The 17,595-nt window shown below is 35.7% G+C and overlaps 4 protein-coding genes across 6 annotated transcripts in view; 2 read left to right on the top strand and 2 right to left on the bottom strand.

The window, feature by feature from the left end:
• The window catches only part of Lrrk (Leucine-rich repeat kinase), an 11,700-nt gene extending 10,698 nt beyond the window's left edge, over window positions 1-1,002 (bottom strand). Inside the window, exon 1 of the mRNA XM_018502472.1 lies at window positions 633-1,002. The gene's annotated coding sequence lies outside the window, so the exon portion shown is untranslated. The remainder of the gene's footprint in view (window positions 1-632) is intronic.
• Window positions 1,003-1,357: 355 nt separating this feature from the next.
• Window positions 1,358-2,585, top strand: MED6 (mediator complex subunit 6). Its single transcript, XM_018502471.1, has 5 exons — window positions 1,358-1,491; window positions 1,585-1,744; window positions 1,825-1,999; window positions 2,143-2,389; window positions 2,480-2,585. The coding sequence occupies exons 1-5, from the start codon at window positions 1,461-1,463 to the stop codon at window positions 2,557-2,559; spliced, it is 693 nt and encodes a 230-aa protein (XP_018357973.1). The 5' UTR covers window positions 1,358-1,460; the 3' UTR covers window positions 2,560-2,585.
• Window positions 2,586-3,768: 1,183 nt separating this feature from the next.
• LOC108757688 (uncharacterized) lies at window positions 3,769-7,933 on the top strand. Its single transcript, XM_018502194.1, has 3 exons — window positions 3,769-4,244; window positions 6,231-6,476; window positions 7,453-7,933. Exons 1-3 carry the CDS (start codon window positions 3,888-3,890, stop codon window positions 7,699-7,701), a joined length of 852 nt encoding a protein of 283 aa, XP_018357696.1. The 5' UTR covers window positions 3,769-3,887; the 3' UTR covers window positions 7,702-7,933.
• A 1,413-nt stretch (window positions 7,934-9,346) lies between these two features.
• side-III (sidestep III) overlaps window positions 9,347-17,595 on the bottom strand; it is a 35,081-nt gene continuing 26,832 nt past the window's right edge. For all 3 annotated transcript variants that reach the window (XM_018502451.1, XM_018502453.1, XM_018502452.1), the window contains exons 10-16: window positions 17,097-17,227; window positions 16,156-16,315; window positions 14,180-14,476; window positions 12,628-12,948; window positions 11,202-11,492; window positions 10,521-10,630; window positions 9,347-9,921 (exon numbers count right to left, since the gene is read on the bottom strand). In XM_018502451.1, coding sequence (XP_018357953.1) covers window positions 9,808-9,921; window positions 10,521-10,630; window positions 11,202-11,492; window positions 12,628-12,948; window positions 14,180-14,476; window positions 16,156-16,315; window positions 17,097-17,227 — 1,424 coding nt within the window. In that variant the 3' untranslated portion in view covers window positions 9,347-9,807. The remainder of the gene's footprint in view (window positions 9,922-10,520; window positions 10,631-11,201; window positions 11,493-12,627; window positions 12,949-14,179; window positions 14,477-16,155; window positions 16,316-17,096; window positions 17,228-17,595) is intronic.

Raw genomic sequence — 17,595 nt, 5'->3', positions numbered from 1 at the left:
AGAATTTTAACGCACATTTCATTTAAAAAAAAGAAATAGAATTCTTACGTACGTTATAGGTCGTTTAAAAGAAACGATTTTAAAAAAAGAATAATAAATCTGTTTCATCATCACTACGAACTGCACGCGATTTATTCGCGCGAGCGCGCGCACATGTGCAGAGGGGGATAGAGGGGAAGGAAGAGCTGCACGACAATTTTCTAACCTTCATGTTTAATTGTACGTGAATCCAGGGGGAAGGAAGAGGGAGGGGAGAGGTTTATGAAAGCGACAACGTCGTGATGAAGCGGCGAATGTGAAACCCGAGACCAATAAATCGACTAAATTTCCAACGTTCTCATGCGTTGCAAAAATCAGAGTAGCGAGATTCCCGTGATGATTTTTTTTACGGCTCCATAAAAGTCGTATAACGTTCCTTCTGCTTGCAAAAATCCAAAAAAATAGTTCTCGAGGATAAGGTAAATCGCAGCTAGTCACCGTGACGCCGAAAAAGTCCACGAATCAGCTGACGAACGCTGACTTGTCAAACGCGGCGTCGATTAAATAACTTTTGATTTTTTTGAGGGAATCTTCCGGCTGATCTTCCTGGAAGTTCGGACAGACACAAAACTGCAATTTTCTTTTTGGTTTACCTCTGCCATTTAGCGCGCGAGCCGGCGATGTATCTCAATGGAATCAGCCGCGAAGTGTCGTTCGTTGTGGGTCGACGGAACGGCGACCCTCGCGCGCGTTTTTCTCGGAGACCAGGCGATCGCGGTCACATTGTGAACCACACGGAGTTCGCAGATCCAGACACTCGTAGCAAGACATTCCTTTCGCACGCGATGCTATTGACAGACTCGAAAATCGCCGTAACCAGAACGGTGAGCGAAACAAGACCGAATGAAATTTGACGGAATCATTGTCGCGCAACGGCGCGCACCGAAATACCGGAGCATCAGGATGACAGTAGAAATGCTCACATGTTTCAGGTAGTTCAAGGTGGAATTTGTCAAGTGGCGCCTCCATAGGGATAAAACGTGTGCACGTAACCGCATATCCACGAATATTTCCGACGGTTGTTATGTCGTACAATTTACATGATTTTTCTATTTCAATTATTCCTAAATTGCTAAAATATTTTTAAATCTTAATCTAAGTGGCCTTAAAGATGATTTCAAGATTTTAGAAAGACGTCTGAAGTTACTTTTTTGTAAGATATTTTTTGAAGTTTGTATGATGAATTTTTTCCTCAAAGTTTTTTAATTATGAAAATAATTTTACCTGCAGCAGATACTAAAGGAAATTATATTATCAATAGTGCTTATAGATTGAAAGTGCTAACAAGCGTCAATAGGTGCGCAAGAATCGACGTAAATAAAAGAAATGCCGAAAAAACAATACACGCGACTGGAGTAAGATTAACACGATAAATAGTGTCATTAATTGCAATTTTTATACAATTCTGTTGAGTGGATGTGATGATGATGCCCGGAAAAACTCCGGTACAAGGTGAAGATCTATAAGTTTCTATTGTGTTTATACAATCATTAATCAGTACTCAAGTTTTTAATAATTGACATAATTCTTTTTCTGTTTTTATAGAGAATCCTTTGGGCCTGTCTTGGCATGACAGCGCCTGGATTCCCGTTCTTAATCCAAGCAACATCATGGATTACTTCTCAGAAAGAAGTAATCCATTTTACGACAGGACTTGTAACAATGAGATAGTCAAGATGCAGCGTTTGAGCCCTGATCAACTGAAGTAAATCTCAATCGATCCCAACATTAAATATATAAATATTATCATTATAAGCATATTCATGAATGCTCGTTATTCCCTAGCAATATGACTGGCTTGGAGTATATTCTTTTGCATGTGCAAGAGCCAATCCTGTATGTGATTAGGAAACAACTCAGGCATTCGCCAACTCAAGCTTCAGCGGTTGCCGATTATTATATTATAGCTGGCGTTGTATACCAAGCTCCAGATTTAGGGTCCGTCGTGAGTTCTAGATTGGTGAGCAAGAAAAAATATACATTTAAATTTTTATCGAGATTTGGTTGTTATCAGAATATTTTCTGTATCCTCTTTAACACATTATGCATTTTATATATTACATTTTTAGTTATTGTTATACTTAAAAAATATACCTTCTGTAGCTGTCCACAGTTCACCACCTACAATCTGCCTTCGATGAGGCCAGCAGCTGTTCTCGATATCACCCCAGTAAAGGCTATTCTTGGGATTTCAAAAATGGTAAGGCTTTGGCTGCGAAGAAGGAAACGCCGGTGCGCGAGGAACCTAGCTCGTTGTTTCAACGCCAGAGAGTGGATATGTTACTTGCAGAGCTTACTCGTAAATTTCCTTTACCAGTGCCAAAGCCAGTCCATCAAGCAACAGAACCTTGTACGTGTAGCATAACTTATATGCTATTTTATTTTTTATTTCTCGATTCTAACACTATTTTGGTGTTATTAACAATTTTTTTTATTTCAGCCGTAGAAATTAAGCAAGAAGTGAAAACTGAGAAAAAAGATATGAAACCACCACCAGAAAGGAAACCTAGACTTAATTAATAATAAAGATAGACTTAAAATATATTTATGTATAAAATTTTTCTAACTTATAAATAGTAGGGAAATAAAATAATAGAGAAAATGTGGCACACATTCATTAAAAGAATTAAATAAACAAATTAATTAATGAAGAAAATGATAAAAATCAAATATTTTATCAGTATAAAGTTTTCAAATCTTGTCTGCCACACAAGAAATTATTAATTTAAAAAATACAAATGATCACTAATGACCGCTTAGTATTTCTGGTATTAATGGAATATATTTTCAGTAACATATTTATGTGTATTTTTAAAGTTTACAACGTTGTATATATTATATAATGTATGCGTTTAAGTTATAATAATTATTTTTAAGAAAAAGCAATTGTAAATTTGTAAGTTTAAATTGTGATTTTCTTAATACAAATTTTTAACTCTACATTGTATAAAAGTATTTATCTCTCTTCATTTTTAATATTTAATTTGGCTTTTTATAGTATGAAAAATAAATAAAACATACCTGACGATTACTCACTCTGGTATGATTCGTGTGCAGCAATTGAATAAGTGCAAATTAAATAAAAAATAGACTTTAAATTGTATATATTCGATCCAATTTCAGACATGTTTTTTTTATTAATCGTATGGTCTATTGTTTATCTTTTAATTTTACCGATGACGAATATAGAAACGTCGGTTATCGGAGAATATATTTTTTTACAGTGCAGTGCTTACAATTTTTGCTGCCAAATGTATTTTTACGCCAAACAAGTGCTTAATTTTTTTAGACGGAGAAATGGAAATAAAGCAATATTGCAGCTTTTTATAGAAAAGCAGATTGGAATGAAGGTAAAAAAATACATTGATGTAAATGTTTGATTGTAAATGGATTACAATACATCGAGTATATACAAGAATACAAACATATACAGTATTTGCAGGAGATATTTAGAAGCGACGCATAACCGCTGCAATTGCTATTATGCGTGCAACTGCAACTGCTATTTGTCTGCTGCACCTGCTAAAGATTCATTAGCCATAATTTAGTTGAAATTCACTATCACTTTGAAACTACATCGCTGTATAACTTTAGATACGTTCGCTTTGAACGCTCACGCGCTGTAAGCTTCATTCTATCTTCATCTCATTATATACGGAAATAAGATAGAATGAAGCTTACAGCGTGAAAACGCTCAAAGCGAATGTAGCCTTTGTGTCGTGTATTTCTGCGATGCTTAGCTATTATAGTTGGACAATGCTCAACTTTGAATGTGATTTTGTTGTATGTGGTCATTTTGACGAGAATCAATGGAATGAGGATAAAACGCCGGTTTTCCTTTACGCTACATGCACATGAAATTGCACATGAAATTGCAAATGTCGATCAAAAACCGTCGATCGCGCCATTCAATTTACACGCCAACTTGCTCGCACCTTCAGCCGTGTCCGCGGCGGGTTAATCCTGAGAAAAATGATTCTTTTAGATCACAAGAATCGGTTTGTGCGCCGCAACGGATCATTTGCGATATGCCAACGAAAATGATATGCGATGCTGGTACATGCGGCGGTTGTCGATATCTGGAGCGGGACGAGCAGGATGATCGGACGGCGAACCTCGCAGAGTTCCTGGCGAACTGTCAACACGCGAAATGCAAGGTGGTTCGTCTGGTCCGTCAGCAAATAAGTAAACTGCAGAATATGCAGGTACGGGTCCCCGCATTTCCCGTAATTGGACCGATCGATCCTCTCGACACCTCCTTCCCCACGTCGCTAAAATCGCCCTCCCGGATCGTTTCGAGAACTCTCGCCCTCTCCGTTTTAAGATACATTCCCGGCACACACGTTTACTGACGCGCGATGTTGACTTTGCTCTTGCACGCGATAATTCAGAGCGTTTGTGCAATTTGCGACGCGACATTTGGAAAGGTGGAAGCGCATCGAAGGAAATTAAACGTATACATTTGCCGAGAAATTAAATATACAGAAAATTAAATATACCACACACATGTGTCTATAAAGATATTATTCTCGATGGCAAAAAAGAGTTTTTTATCTAAAAACGAAAAGGAGGAAGAGACAGGAAAAGAACATGCTTTTTAAATTATTCAAATTTGCGCACTGCAAAAGTTGTATAAGAAGCCTTTATTAATTTCTTATCAGCTATCATTTCCCCGCGAGAGGTAGACGGATTAAAAGAAATTGAGACGGAAATTGAGACGGACAGATTAATCTCGCAAATTGTTCGGTTCCATTCTTTTTCTTCCTGCTTTTGAGAGACCCGTCATCCTTTTTTGCTCTTTTTCCACTGACGATTGTATCTCGGAGTTTTAATTTACTGCACAAATTTACTTCACATTTCCGTTTTCATCTAAAAACATTAATTTCACTAACAAGGGAGCCATCGGAACTGTCCGATTTTGATAAACTTCGGATTTGTTGTAAAGCATAAAATCCAAAAATATTAGACCCATATTTTTTTTATGCGCGCATCTAAAGGTTTAGAGGGTGAAACAATCTCTCGAGAATAACGGATTTTTTTTCATTTTCAGCAAATATCTTTAAAACATGAGATATATGAAAAAATATTTTATATAAAAGTTTTATGATATTTTATATTCTTTATAACAGTGTATTTGCATTTTTTGAAAATGTTAAGTTTTTTCGTTTATCGTCATCCACAGGGAAGTGTTTCGATTATTGAAGATAAGCGTATAAACTTAAAAAGAACATGGATTTAATATTATTGTCTGGCAAATTTAAACTTTTTCTAGACCACGAACTGGACCAAATGATTCTTATACAGATTTTTTTGTCACCGAAAATGAATCCGTAAATGAAATTGCTGAATGAGGTTACGTGTTTGGGAAAAATGAACTTAATACGCTGAAAATGACATGTTTGAGCTAAAATATCTCAAAAACGTGACATGATGGGAAAATTTCACTTATGTTCCTCTTTCCAATATAAATTAACTTTGTCTTTTAATCTCAGTTTAATTTACTTTATATCTTTTTCTAGTTCCAAGAATTAGAAAAAGATAAAGAGTAAATTAAATTGAGATTACAGTTAATCTACAATGAAATGGACATTGATCTCGAAATACAATAAGTGTAGTAAACCTTAAACTTTAAGAAATTAACCAATCATAGTCGAGTATTCTTCTCACAATCTTCGATTGTGCCTAATCAATTTCTTAAGATTTAAAGTTTACTACACTTATTGTGTTTCGGGATTTACGAATTTATTTTCAGCGACAAAATATCTGTAAAAATTACTTTGTTTAATATGTGGTCTAAAGTTCATATTGTACAGCTTTATATAATGTCTTACACAACATATCCAAAGATCAAAATTGGCAAGGGACAATTCCCTAAAGATCCCGTGAAATCTCGTGTCTATACGGGAAACTAAAAAAAAATATCTTCTAGCAATCAGCAGTTAGTAGTAGTTTTGAACACAGAGAAAAAAATTTATTAAATTTTAATAAATATTTCTTTGAAAATAGTCCTGCTGAATATTTACTTACTGTAAGTAAATATTTAAATAAATGAAAAAAATGATATCAAATTAATGCTTCTTGTATCTAATACGTGTTTACATTTAGTAAATATTCCGCTATGACTATTCAAAGAAATATTAAAATTCAGTAAATTTTTTTCTCAGTGTACAGGGAAAATCTTTTTGTCGTAGCACGAGCGTTTACTGACTGCGAGCGACGAAGCGCGCGAGAAGGTGCATAATGAAATGCCCACTGAAATGCACGAAGCGCTCAACAATGAAGTCCACGAAGTGTACGGTGAAGTACACGAGCCATACGATGATCTGCACGAGGTGGAGAGCAAAGTAGAGCAGGCGTTCAACGAATCGCGCGGCAATGTGTACGAGGCGCAGAAAGCTGCTGCAGTTGCAAAACGAATTGTCGAAGGGACGAGCGCAGTAAGGGTTGAAAAAAAAGCAGATTTTGCTATCTTTGATCATTCAGTTTCTCCATTAATCGGTTATCAACAAAGTAAAGTTAGTCAGATTTATTAATAAAGTAAAAAATATACCTTTTCACCCTCTATGCATTGACCGAACACGAAAAGAACGATTTTGCTGAAATATCTAAAAATTTAACTAGATACAATTAACGTTCAATTTTAATTAATACGTCATGCTGTACGGACGGAATACAGACATTGTTGCAATCAATATATCTTGACGTTTGTAATATTTTTTTTTTTTGTTAATTAATACGGTTTCAAAGTTCTTGTCGCTCTTTTCCATTGAAATAAATATCAACTTAACATCACTTTAGTTTTGTCAATCTGTGAGTGACTTGCTCTCAATGGATGGGCGACTTCGTCTATTTTAATATCGCTGAGGAGAACTCAGCAAAGAGAGTTGAAACGTTCAAATATAATAAAGGAGACATTATACAATCGTCTGAGTAATTATCTTCAATCGTAATAAATTTTGCGTTCACATATTTGCGCTGATTCTCATTAGTCTGTTTTAAATGCTTTGTTTATTATATTTTAACTTAGAGATATTATACAGATCTGGAAATAATTTTGGTGGACCATCAAAATATTTATGTCGAAAACTTAAGCATGACGAACAATGTAGCAAAAAGTTTTGATGTTCTACCTAGAACGTCCTGCATATTAATTACTCTGATAGTTTAACAAAATTATTTTCAAATCAGTGTCAAGCTAAATTTTTAAATATCAGCAAAAATCATTTCTCTCTGTGAAGAGAAGATGCGAGTCGAACGTGCGATTGTAATTTACTTTTAAGCTTTCCGATGTAATCCGAGTTGTTTGTCTCCAAAGGATAACCCGTTACAAAAATTATTATTTTCACCTTTTGGATGAAATTAATAGCTCGACTTATGTTCCCTGGATGTTCTCTGATAACCGCGCATGTCTAGAACGCAGCGACCGCATCCTTGCGTCGCACGGCGTCTCCTGGGAGAGCGGTGGACCGCAAGTGGATGCTGCGGATCCTGGATCGCGTTCGTCATCGAGCGCATCTGATACTGGCGGCCGCTGCGGTCGGCGTGATAGTCTGGACCGCTCTGGTGTACGGTGTCTTCCTGGGCGCGACGGCCTGCGGAAGCGGACGCACCTGTTTCCGGTCGTCTCTTAAATATACGCACGCTAAACGCACATTGTTTTAGCTGGTGCCATCCATTGACACCTCGTAAACGAGACCTCGTAAACGGTGATTAAAGTTAACCGAGATTCAACCTATTTCACTTCAGCGTCTGCGAGAAGAGATGGTTGATTGCCAGCGCTAGGTTTAATGAAGATTTCTAAGAATCGATTTGTAGACGCGTCCTTTTTCTTTTGCGAAATTGCACGGAGAATGTTTACCTCGTAAATCTATCCATCGAGGTATTTTTAGCGAATCCAGATTTTTGTCATTTTTAAAAGATAAAGTAAAACGCTGTTATTAATATACTTTATACGTACTTATACATACATATATTATGCTTTATTTTTATAAAATTCTGAATATAGAAATATGTCTGTTTTAAATAAATATCATTTTTAAATGAAAATAATATTTTTAATTATATCCTCATGGCCCTTCCTTTTCTTAGAGAAAAGATTAAATTAACTGGGCTATAATATTATATATATATATATGATATATATATATTATTATATTATTATATGAAAATCTTTTTATTCTTTTAAATGATATATTAGAAATAAATTCATATTTTAAGAAACAATATCTTATACTGAAGGTTTTTATATTTCTTCAGAAAAGAGATCGCCTGATCTGTGGTAATTAGGAAGAAAATAGAGTTTAATATCATAACATTATAGTACGAAGTGTTATAATATTATTAATTCAGAAATTCTATTTTCTACTTTCAATTTTATTTTCTAGTTATTATAAAAAGTTATGTGATATAAACAAGAGTAAAGTGTACGAAATATATTTAAAGCGTATCCATTTTCTACCAGAATATATATAATAATTAAATAATACATCTATTATAAATAAAAATTATATTGATGAAGGTAAATCAATTAAGAGAAATAATCTTATTTCTCATCGTAGTAAATTTTAGAGTGCTTAATGATTAATGAGTTCACTAAAAACTTGAAACCGCAATTGCAAACTGAAGCTGAAATATTAATATCTTAAATTAGATTAATCGTCAATTTAGACTAGAAATTAGCCGAAACGTTCGACAAATATATTATTTTTCTAAAGGATTGTTTTAGATCAATCGAGATAAATGCGCAATTATTACAGCACCGATTTCTAAAGGCCTATTTGTAATTTATTAATTGTTTTAATATAAGGAATCTTATCTTATTGTAAGTATAATAATAATAATAAGCATCTTAAAAATCTGTCAAGAACTTATCAAGTTATCACGAAATATATCATCTTAGCTAGGGTTTGATTTGAATTTAGAACTCCCGATTTCTTTGGGATGGACGTCATAGCAATTCGACCATTGAGACACATGAAAAAATTGGTATAATAAATATTATTAAGCACCAAGATCCGCTTGGATTGAAAATAGGATTATTTTTTTAACTGATAATACATCATTTATTTATTAAAAATATATACGCATCATTAACAAAATGAAGAAGATGAATTGAGGTGTCAGGCTAAAATAGCCTAAAAAATACGTAAATAATACGCATACAGAATTATAAAAAATTTCTTCCGGACGTTTAAAAAATGGCTTAGCGAGAAATAAAAAGAGAAATCGGAGAAGAAAGCGGCTAGGATGGAGGTATATCAGTCGTAATAACGACATTAAGAAATAACAAGACACTTTAAGACTTGACACAAAATATATTAAACTTGGAATAGTACACCACGTGTAGCGTTTGGTTAAATTATGCGACTAAATCGTCTCGCGACGACTCCGCGATTCCTCGCCCCGGTCTCGTGCTGGATCGGCGGAGGGATGATCCTAAAGACTCTCGATGATCTCAGGAGAGATCGTGGCGCGCCACGATATGCTACGATATGCTGATATGTCTGCTACGATATCGTCATCGTGATATGTCACACTGGCGCACGTTAACAAGCGAGACACGAGATTCGTTGACTTTGTCTTTGATATATCCGCGCGTATATCCTGTCGTGGCATCGAGCGACGCGACTGTACGCGATACAGTTTTCAGGGCTTACGAAATCGATCGCCCTTATGATATGCTGTTTGTGTATGTGTTTGTGTGTCGCGTAGAGTATAAGTATGTATGCGTGTAAGTTTATGTCTCCCAATTCACTGCCTCGATCAAGTTTACACGCAGCTCTCCGGGCCCGGTATGGAATTGGCGATGATGATCTCCTTCATCAGGTTGCGATCGGCTTTGAAACTGATGGGTTCCCAGGACTTTGCGGAGAACGGGTTCAGCTGCCAAGTCAAGAGGAGATATCGGGTCTAAATCTAATTAATACTCAGCATCGCGCGCGGAGAAATAGAATTGGGAAATCGAAAATAGTAGCGGCTTCCCCGGATATCCACACCGCGCGGAAGATCGATATTATTCATAACGGTTATACACCGGTCGCGCGCGACAGCTAAACTGAGATTGGTTAGATAGCCGGCTTAATTTATAAACGATCGATAGAAATTCAATCTACGGCAGATTAAATTTCTAATCTTCCGAATCGGAGTTCGAAATCTCGCGCGCTATTGAAACTTCCTATCGCAGTAAAGAATCGAAGGAGAAAAGAATCAAAGGCACATCTCACGTTAATCCACCTATTGAAATAATTAGAAATCATTATACGGGACGATTCGTTGAGGATTAAGACACGTAACGATTCGTTCCTCGCAATTATATCCATCAGAATGCAAGAATTAAAGCAAACCTTTTTCTCGGATATGGCACGGCAGAATCGCAAATTGATACCGGATTAATTTACAAATTGTAACGGTGCATCATTTACATTATTTCGACTGTTCCCTTTCTTCAAAAAGACCACTTTATAATTTCTGACATGACTTACGTTGCATCTGTTCGTTTGCAGTCCCTGCTTGTGAATGTCATAGGGCGCGAACAACGTGTCTGGTCTCACTGGCAAAAACAGCTGCGGTTCGCGTTTGATCTTCTCTTGGTCTGAAACGTTCACATTATTCCACTTTACATTAACAGCTCTCGAACAATTTAAATAAAAATGCTGAAGACAAAGGTCAGACAGATGACATTAAAAAAGAAGGATTTTTGTTAAATGTACATTTAGCCACGGGCAAGAGTGCTCTTTAAATTATCAATTTTATTTTAAATAAATACTTTCTGAAAAAATATCTCTCGTTTCCGTTATTCAAATAAAAGCTCGATATTTGATAGGAATTGATTTGCCAGTTCAAAACAGCACGTAACTTGATCAACTTGCAGAAAATGACAGTTCGACAGAAATCAAAACTCTCCGTTATTGTTCATTCAAGTCTCTATTATTCCATGAATTCTTAAAACGTTCTATTCTTCACGCGACTTTTTTTGTCCAATCTAGATTCAAATATTAGATCGATCCAGTATTGCCGGAATCCAAACATAAATTATATAAATCCAAATAATTAAATAGCAAAAATGTACCCAATTTAGTACAATTGTACTAAATTCAGCAACAATGGGTCGATCGGATGAGATCAGATCGCAAGTAGAAATAACGTCTTTTGCTTGGCGGTACCTTGTGGCGACTGTATGATGTCCGGTTGATTATTGAGCGCATAATCGGTGACCTGCTTCAGCGTGTACTCGACGAAGTACGTGTGGTCGCCGTGGGTCACGTCCAGCATCGAATTGTTCCTCGAGTCCGGCGGTGTGATTATCGGCTGCTTCATATAGGGCTCGATGTGTACGGGTGACGTGGTGCCGCGTCGTCGATACATCATCAGCATCACGGAGATCACGGTCGCACCGAAGGCCATCAGACAGCCGACCAACAGCAGGATCAACGGCAGCATACTGACTCCGGTATCTAGAATGTGAATTTCGTCCTGCGATGGAAATCTATGAGCGGTTATCTCATCACGCGTGATAAAAATATCGTCCCCGTAGTAGTTATATATGTACACAAAATCAATCGTAATTAATCTCAGCACGATGAAATAAATATTATTAAAAAATATATTTTATCGTGCTGTGTGTAATTGGAAAAATTGTAATTAGTTGTGTTAATCATGTGACGCGTATGTGCTCGGCGTTAAATTTGCTGTCATCTTGAGTGATATATAACTCTATTCCTTCTTTCCCAGAAAATTATAATACGTGTAAGATATTTCAGTTAGAAATAAATTGGTATTTTTCGTTCGTAGAATGAAGATATATATAGCAGTAGTTTTGTTTATGGTAAATCATATATATTGCAAATTTCTAATAAAAGATGCAATAAACGTGATTTATTGTAAACAGAAAGTCTATTTATAGATTCTTTCTGTAAGATAAATAATAAACCATAAATTATAAATATTACGGATTATTTTTAGTTATCTGATTTATTATTTTACGAAATTTTAAATAAATCTGAATTAGTATTTCATTTTATTATTAGTTTTATTATTACAGATTATTATTAGATGTAATTTTCATTCTTTTATAGTTCTGTCAAAATAATTAACGACGCCAATATATCAGAAATAGAAATCGAAATAATTAGTGAATTTCATGATTCGTTTCAATTTTAAGTATTAAATTAAATTATTTATCATGAATCTCTGTCAATCCCTTTTATATAAGACAGTCTTTGACAGGCTATTATCAATTTTTGTCTAAATTAATTCATTCTTGAGAGAAAACCTGAAATATACATTCTAAATCTGAATCCCAAATCAAATCAGTTTCGAAAGGATAAACCTCCGAAATGCTGATCTTTCAAAAAAAAAACTCCGCTTAATATAACATATCCGTATAGAAATGTTCTTATAGCATTTCATTTCTGTCTATTATTGCTGTTATGAAAAACGGAGATAAAGTTTCTTTCATTATACACTATTTACTTTATACACGGATATATCCAGATAAAATAAAGAAGTAAAGAGAGAAACATTTACCACGCGATGAAAATTAAATTTTGACACTTTTACGAAATAACGTTCTTTTTATAACTTAATTACCTGTATGCTTCTCCGAGTCGCGCAGCATTATATCCTCCAACAGAGAAACTTCGCTACGGCCTTTGGCATTTACGGCGTAGGTCACCAGGTAAAAGTGAGTGGCTGGTAGAAGATCAGCCACGGCGATTCGGAAGATTGGCAGATCGGCCGACACGCTGGACGCGTTCACCCGGAGATTACCGGTCAGCACCTCATAAGCCTCTAGTCGGAATTCCTGGTGGAGTCCGCCGTCATATCCCGGCACGCATTCGACCTCCAGGATCTCCGAACTTTGATTGAGCGATGCTTTGATGGTGCAATTGTTCAGGGGATTCGGTTTAACTGTTCAGACACATTTCTCGCGTTGAGTTTTTAGAGTTTTAATCAAAAGGGATACCTTTACTTACGAGGGAACTACATTGCAAAAGTCATAAAAAAACTAACGTTACCAACCGAAAGATCACGTTTGAAGTATTCTAGATAGTCATCAAACATTGGGATTCTGTATCCGACTTAAGCCGTAACATATTTGGCTACTTTAATTTACAATTATTAAACACAAAATATCGAGAACGATACATAAAAAAAATGTTTTAAATAAAAGTTGTTGAGTTTAAAGAGACCAAAGTTGTAGGTTTAGAGAGATCATTAGATGAGCTACTGAGATTTTGGATTCATGATTCATTGACCCACTTGGGCCCAATAAGGTCCTGAATCCAAAATCTAAGTAACCCATCTGATGACTCTCTTCGAATCTTATAACTTCTCTCTTCGAATCTTATAATTTTTATTTGAAACCTTTTTTTAAAAAATGCATTGTTCTCGAGATATTTTGTATCTAAATTAAAATGGTCAAACATATTTCGGTCCAAGTCGGATATAGAATTCATAGGATCCCAAGATTTGACCAACTAGGATACCTATTTCAAATGTAATCTTTCGATTGGTAATGTTAGTTTTTTGATGTTTTTTTACAACATAGCACGTTCCTTTGTTAGAGATCTGACGAATTTATATTTTGATACGACTACTGAGAAAGTTAGAAAAATATAATACGAAGTTGCACGTAGAACATGTCAGAAAAGAAAAATATAATTAAAGGCGAATGTTTCTCATTTTTCCTCAACATCTGATTTTCTTTCTCAGATACAAAAGGGATACGGTTTAAGTAAACTATGATGGAACGTACACAGCTCTTGCAAAAATAAACGATAAAACAAATATTTTCGAGTTTATGACGTACGGTGCGATAAGCTGGCTGCGAGTCGGATAGGGTAGAAAAAAGGAAAGCGTAAATAGCCGCGTTGAATTCTAAATACGGACATCTAAATATTATGTGTTTTCGACGCGAGATGTAGCAGTACATACGATATTTAAATATTTTCAGAATCTCGGACGCATTTGTTTGCCTTTGAAAAAGCAGAAGCGACAGGATTTCTTCCAGATTATGATTCGCAATGAAAAAAGCAGAAGTGCAGTGGAATAAATTTCCACCGATTTCTATCTTTCTCTTTTTCACTTTTTCTTTTTATTTACTCCTTTTTTTCATAACGTTACGCGTCTAGGACATCACCTGCCGGAATGACTTGATAGATGCAGGGCGCCTCCTGCTTCCCTATCGCATTCCTACCCCAACAGGTCAGGGCACCGTAATCCCTCTCGGATTCGGGGGTGTAGACGAGCTCGCTCATGGTGCCGTTGTTGCCGTCAAACTTGGCCGGCGCGACTTCGAAGTTCTCGCCACTATTGTTGAACTCCCAGACAAAGTCCACCTCGTTCGGGTCGGCGTCGACCTCGCAGCGCACCTTCACGGACTCCTCCAGGGAAGCCCCGATTATCGTCACCTCCTTCATCTTGCAAACTGGCGCGACTGGAGAGTACGTAGAAGAAAAAGAACGGAAAACACAACACACACGCGTTCTTCAGTTGAACAAGATAAAAACGTGGAATTTCTCTCTTTTTTTTTTCTTTTTCTTTCTCGTCTCCGTTATTGATCGGCGGAACTTCGACAGCGGGATTATGCCGAGTTTAAGAGCCGTTTTATTCGCCTTTAATCGGGAGAATTATATTGTTCGCCGTAGGGCTTAGACGAGACGGTTGAAAATAAATTGGCTTCTAAAATGTAATCCCTCATATCTGACGTCCGAGATATTTCGCTCCCGAACACAATTACGCGCGGTTGGCATATTGTGTAACGCGTATTTTGGAGTTTACTGGAGGAAGTAGAAACAACATAGTTAAATTTAACTTTTAGCTCTGAAAAGGTCAGAGGTTAATTCTCCCATACAATAATATCTTTTTAATAATTAAACATGTGAATAATTTATTCTTATGTAACCTGTACTGTTATAATTTATGACATAAATAAATAAATACATATATTCATATTAATAATTATATTTACATAATTATTTATATCATAAACAACAAATGTGTAAAGATCTAAATTTATTTGCGAGAAATATATTAAGCGCCATAAATTATGGCGCAAATACTTTCATTCAGAATTGGAAAGTAACGTATTACTTTATAATGCCATTACTATTTTCGTTAATTTTTTTCGATAACCATCGTTACTTTTTTCTCTGTAATGATAACAGTGACGTCATTACATTTTTACAAGAACAATCACAAATTTAGCTGTATTTTTATCGTTATTTCAAACTTTTATTACCTTTATAACTATTCGATAGAATTCATTATTTTTATAATTATCTAGAAATATTTTTATAATAAAATGTAGATATCGAAAAATGTTTTATACTTTATATTTTAGGCTACATTCCAATAGTTTCTACCAATACTGAAAATCTGTAGTATATATGTATATGTAACGTGATCTATAAATTTTCAACATTGGTATATAGTGAATATTGGAGTGCATTTTTAATAATGACTTTTGATGTTTAAAAACAAAAATTTTTAATAAAAATTCATAATAAAATCTATGTTCAAAAATTACAATCTATATATAATTTCCTAAAGATAAGCATATATTAAAAATACCTATTAGTATAAAGAATTATTGAAAATTTATTAAAAGAAAAGCTTGCTATAAAGACTAGTTTAGAATTTTAATACACAATAAACCACATTTTGTCGTGTATTCACATTTACGGTCCTCTCTTTATTAAAAAAATTCTTTATTTAATTATATTAGAATTTCAGTTTTTATATTGATTTTTGATCAATTAATATTGATTATTAAACAGTGTAATTTTTCAATCTTTCAACGTCTTATTTGAACATTACGAAAAAGTAACGAAAAAAAGTAACGAATCATTATTTTTGAAGTAATAGTAACACATTACTTTTTAAAGTTAGGACCGAGTAACGGTACCGAGTTACTTTTTACAAAAAGTAACGATAATGGTAACGCGTTACTTTTATGAAGCAACATTTCCAATCCTGCTTTCATTCGCGGACGATTCGAAGATTTCCACTTGAAATTCGATTCATCCTCGAATCGCTGGCGTATATACTCACCGAGATTACACATTCGCTTTCTGAAATCCTTGTTATCGATTCGTACTTGTCGTATCTACTTACACTGCACTCTCAGGTTCACAATTGGACTCGTCGTCTCCCCACGGTCGTTGCTGGCGAGACACGTGTAATTTCCCGCGTTGTCGCGTCCTATGCCCTGCAGCACCAAGCTTTGGGTGCTCATGATGATACCGGCCGAATAGTTTTGCGTCAGCACGCCACCCTGTGTCATTGATGGATTAACGCGTTTAACACGGGGCTCGAGATTCCAGTACGATAGCTTTTTCCGCCATATTTCATCGGTAATAAGAAACGCAGATGACAAAGATGACAGATTTCATGTAAAGCTTTTCGCGCAAACTCCTTTTCGCCGTTCGCGAAGATTCCCTTTTAATGGATCTTCTTATTCTCGGTTTGGTATGTATATATTCGATGCTTTCGTATACGCTTTTTCCAAATTTCCCGTTTTACGGAGACGAAGGCGACGTTGGAGGCAAAGGTGGAAATTTTTCAAGAAAATGCGAAATTTATTTCCGTTTATGAATAGTCGTGTCACGAATATCCGTGCGATAAACGCGAGGCGACAGATATTCGCCGCTCTCGGAGAAGTGAATGCATATGCAGAGATGAAGAGACGAAAATTTCCGAGTCTACTTCCCTCATAAAGCAAAAGTTATTTTTTTCTTTCGTCAAACTGGCATTTTTCCGGAAATTTCAGATAACGCTTTAAAAGTTCCATCCTAAGGTATTGTGACTCGAATCGATCCTTATCGGAAAAAAGATCGTTATCGATTCTCGCGAATAGAAATGTAAAGTTCGGGAAGCCCGGTATTTTTCAGACCCCTGTGTGTGCTTTTCGCGCTTAATCGCCTTTTTTTTCTGGAACTCGGGAACTGTTTAGTGGAGAGGCGAAGCAATCGAAATTTTAAAAGTGAGACGCCAGTGCCTCGCAAAGGTAAACACACCGGGATTAAAGTGGGTTCGTTGCTGATGGTGGGACTTACGTTGTGGCGCCAAGTAATTTTGTGGTGCTCCGGATTGGCGCGGACTTTGCATTCGAAGTACACATCGTCGCCTTCTTTTATGTTTTCCGCATTCAAAGTGCTGCCCAGATGCAGCTGAACTTTAGGCGGGACTGCAGAAAAAGAGAGAAAGAGAGAGAAAATTTTTCGGTTTTTCAATGTTTCACGTGCGTGACCACGATGAAATATTTCGACGGATTCAGAGAAAATGGAACGTGGAACGTATTGAAGCCGTCGGAATACATGAAAGAGAGAGAGAGAGAAACGATATTAATAAGACATGCGACTCTTTGTGTACAATGGATTTAACAGATTTAACAGATTTCCATTTTCATGCACTTTAGGTTACGACAAACACAGCGAAACTTGTTGAGTTCCATTTACATATTCGTATTTGATTTTAAATCTCTAAAATCTGAATTATCGGCTGTTAATTAATGAGCAAATATCTACTACTACACTACAGTCAATAAATGTTAAT

The sequence above is a fragment of the Trachymyrmex cornetzi genome, unplaced genomic scaffold, assembly GCF_001594075.2.
Source record: "Trachymyrmex cornetzi isolate Tcor2-1 unplaced genomic scaffold, Tcor1.1 scaffold147, whole genome shotgun sequence".
Lineage (NCBI taxonomy): Eukaryota > Metazoa > Arthropoda > Insecta > Hymenoptera > Formicidae > Trachymyrmex > Trachymyrmex cornetzi.
The sequence above is the reverse complement of the archived record's forward strand: the minus strand, read 5'-3'. Positions and strand labels throughout refer to the sequence as shown.

Bases quoted from the DNA above. Each gene is read 5' to 3' on its own strand.
- LOC108757688 (XM_018502194.1), top strand. From the start codon at position 3,888: ATGCACATGAAATTGCACATGAAATTGCAAATGTCGATCAAAAACCGT. The intron at 4,245-6,230 runs GTACGGGTCCCC...TTTTTGTCGTAG, and splicing joins GTAAACTGCAGAATATGCAG to CACGAGCGTTTACTGACTGC. The intron at 6,477-7,452 runs GTAAGGGTTGAA...GCGCATGTCTAG, and splicing joins TTGTCGAAGGGACGAGCGCA to AACGCAGCGACCGCATCCTT.
- MED6 (XM_018502471.1), top strand. From the start codon at position 1,461: ATGATGATGCCCGGAAAAACTCCGGTACAAG. The intron at 1,745-1,824 runs GTAAATCTCAAT...GTTATTCCCTAG, and splicing joins TTGAGCCCTGATCAACTGAA to CAATATGACTGGCTTGGAGT. The intron at 2,000-2,142 runs GTGAGCAAGAAA...TACCTTCTGTAG, and splicing joins CCGTCGTGAGTTCTAGATTG to CTGTCCACAGTTCACCACCT.